At 44.8% G+C, this 2,500-nt stretch overlaps 1 protein-coding gene across 1 annotated transcript in view; it reads left to right on the top strand.

The window, feature by feature from the left end:
- The window catches only part of Ythdf (YTH domain-containing family protein), a 9,798-nt gene that overhangs the window by 1,885 nt on the left and 5,413 nt on the right, over positions 1–2,500 (top strand). The window contains exon 3 of the mRNA XM_027383594.2: positions 524–2,134. Coding sequence (XP_027239395.2) covers positions 524–2,134 — 1,611 coding nt within the window. The remainder of the gene's footprint in view (positions 1–523; positions 2,135–2,500) is intronic.

Here is a 2,500-nt window from a genome sequence, read left to right as displayed (position 1 = left end):
TGTGTGTGTGTGTGTGTGTGTGTGTGTGTGTGTGTGTGTGTGTGTGTGTGTGTGTGTGTGTGTGTGTGTGTGTGTGTTCCCCCCCCCCCCCTTTTTTTTTTCTTTTTAATTTTCTTTTAGTTTTATGCACTGGCCCTGTTTTCCATTTAAGGTAATGAATTGTCTCTTCTAAAGCTGAATAATCTGATGTTTTTTTTAGAATTTTAGCTGGTTGAGTAGTAGGCAGTTTGTCATTGCTTGGAAAAAGAAATTAGTCTCTTTACATATATGATTAGTGACAATAATCATAATATCAGGATTTTTAATAAACTGAATTGCTATTTGTCATATAGACCAAGTAATTGATTATTTAGAATTACCAATAAAAAAAGTTTCATTTCAGATTTTATAGATACTCATAAGAAAGAACCATGGAAATTATAGCATGATATTTAAAGAGTAATGACCTCTCTTTCTTTGTCATTTAAGATCTATTGCTTTATAATAGATATAACTATTCTTAATCTTCTCCTGGTCTTTACAGGCATTCGGCGTTGGAGACGGCACTTGGAGTAATGGGGGTGACCACATGCAGACTTTCCTCGGAGGTTATGGCGGACAGATGGGATATGACTCACACAGTGCCATTGATGGCATGTTCAGTAGTGGCAGTTTTGGTGGCTTCAACCCTCCCGGCTTTAACTATGGTTTTCATGGGAATGGTGACTACAATGCATGGGGAGGGTCAGAGGTTCGTGGAGGGAACAAGCAGTACGACGACTACTACCAGCGAGATAATGTCTACACAGATGAACGTGTAAAAGCTTTGGATCAAGGTGTAGAGGGACTAACTCTTGCTGACCCCAAAACAGGTCAGGATTTGCCTAGGGAAGGTGGACCTGGAGCTAATAAAAATGCAGCCACTAATGGGAGTGGGGGAGTTGAAGTTAAGGCTAGTGGGGCCAGCAGTCCAGGAGGAGAAACATCAGTTGGACTCGGGCAACCAAAGAAGGGTATGTCTTGGGCTAGTATTGCCTCCCAGCCAGCCAAGCCTCAACCAAATAGACGGCGAGACAAGACTACAATGTCCTCCATTGTACCTGGTCGTCATATGGACATTGGAACCTGGGAGGGGAAGAATGGAGGTGGACCGAAACCCGTTGCACCCCCACCTGTCCCCCGCCCTGCATGGGAAGCTCCACGAGGAGGCACGCGATCCACTACCTCTGCTTCATACTCTACCCCACCACCTCGCACCCCACCCCAGGTGCCTCAGCCTCAGCAAGTGCAGCAGCCAGGTCAACCACAACAGCAGCAACAACAACAGCAACAACAGCAGCAGCAGCAACAGCAGCAGCTGCAGGCATCCCCACAACAGCATCAGCAGCAACAGCAGTCACTCCAGCAACACCCACACCAGCAGCACATGCATCCTCAGCAGCAACACCAGTCACATCAGCAACATCAGCACCAGCAGCACCAGCACCAGCACCAGCAGCACCAGAACCAACAACTGCAACAGCAGTTGCCTCCATCACCCCAGCAGCAGCAACCCCCTCAAGCACCCATGCTTGCGGGAGGAGGAATGCACTCCAACATGGAACTTGCCCCGTCACCTCAGAGTGGGCCACCGGTACCTGTGTCCCGGCCCATGTCTCATGCCCCAGGACAGATTAACGAGCTACAGACAGATGATGGTATCTTGGAAGACTTGCGAATGCGCAATGACTACAACCCTAAGGATTTTGACCTTAGTCCTAAAAATGCACGTTTCTTTGTGATTAAATCTTATTCAGAGGACGATATTCACCGTTCTATCAAATATGAGATATGGTGCTCCACAGAACACGGCAACAAGCGTCTTGACTCTGCTTTCCGTGAAAGAGAGGGTAAGGGGCCAGTGTACCTTTTCTTCTCAGTGAATGGATCTGGACATTTTTGTGGATTAGCCCACATGATTTCCACTGTAGACTACAACTCATCATCATCAGTGTGGGCCCAAGACAAATGGAAAGGCCAGTTTCGAGTGAAGTGGATATTTGTAAAGGACGTTCCAAATAGCCAACTGCGGCACATTCGGCTGGAGAACAATGAGAACAAACCTGTAACAAATTCTCGTGACACCCAGGAGGTGCCATATGAAAAGGGAAAACAGGTTAGTACTTCCTTCATTCCTTGCATGTTGGACATTCCTGCTTAATACATTCTGTAACCTTCACATTACTGTAACAAGATTTTTTTTCTTTTTATTTGCCATGGTAGCTTAAGGATGTGTTGTGATAATTTGTAATGCTTTGTGAGAAATATTTAATTTGCAAAGGAAGGGAAAGACAGCAACATTTTACACAATGTTTCAAATGTGTAGCTTTCAAGCTGTGGGTCGTGTTTTCTAAATTTTGGATTTCACAGTTTTGTCTCTGGCTAAAAAATACAAGGAATTAACATCTTTTTAATGTGTTTCTGGGAAGATGTATGTGTATTTTGTAGTTTTTTCTTATTGTGTGTGGTCTAGAGTGAGACA

The sequence above is a fragment of the Penaeus vannamei genome, chromosome 27 (assembly GCF_042767895.1).
Source record: "Penaeus vannamei isolate JL-2024 chromosome 27, ASM4276789v1, whole genome shotgun sequence".
Lineage (NCBI taxonomy): Eukaryota > Metazoa > Arthropoda > Malacostraca > Decapoda > Penaeidae > Penaeus > Penaeus vannamei.
Note: the sequence above shows the minus strand (reverse complement) of the source record. Positions and strands in the feature narration are given on the sequence as shown.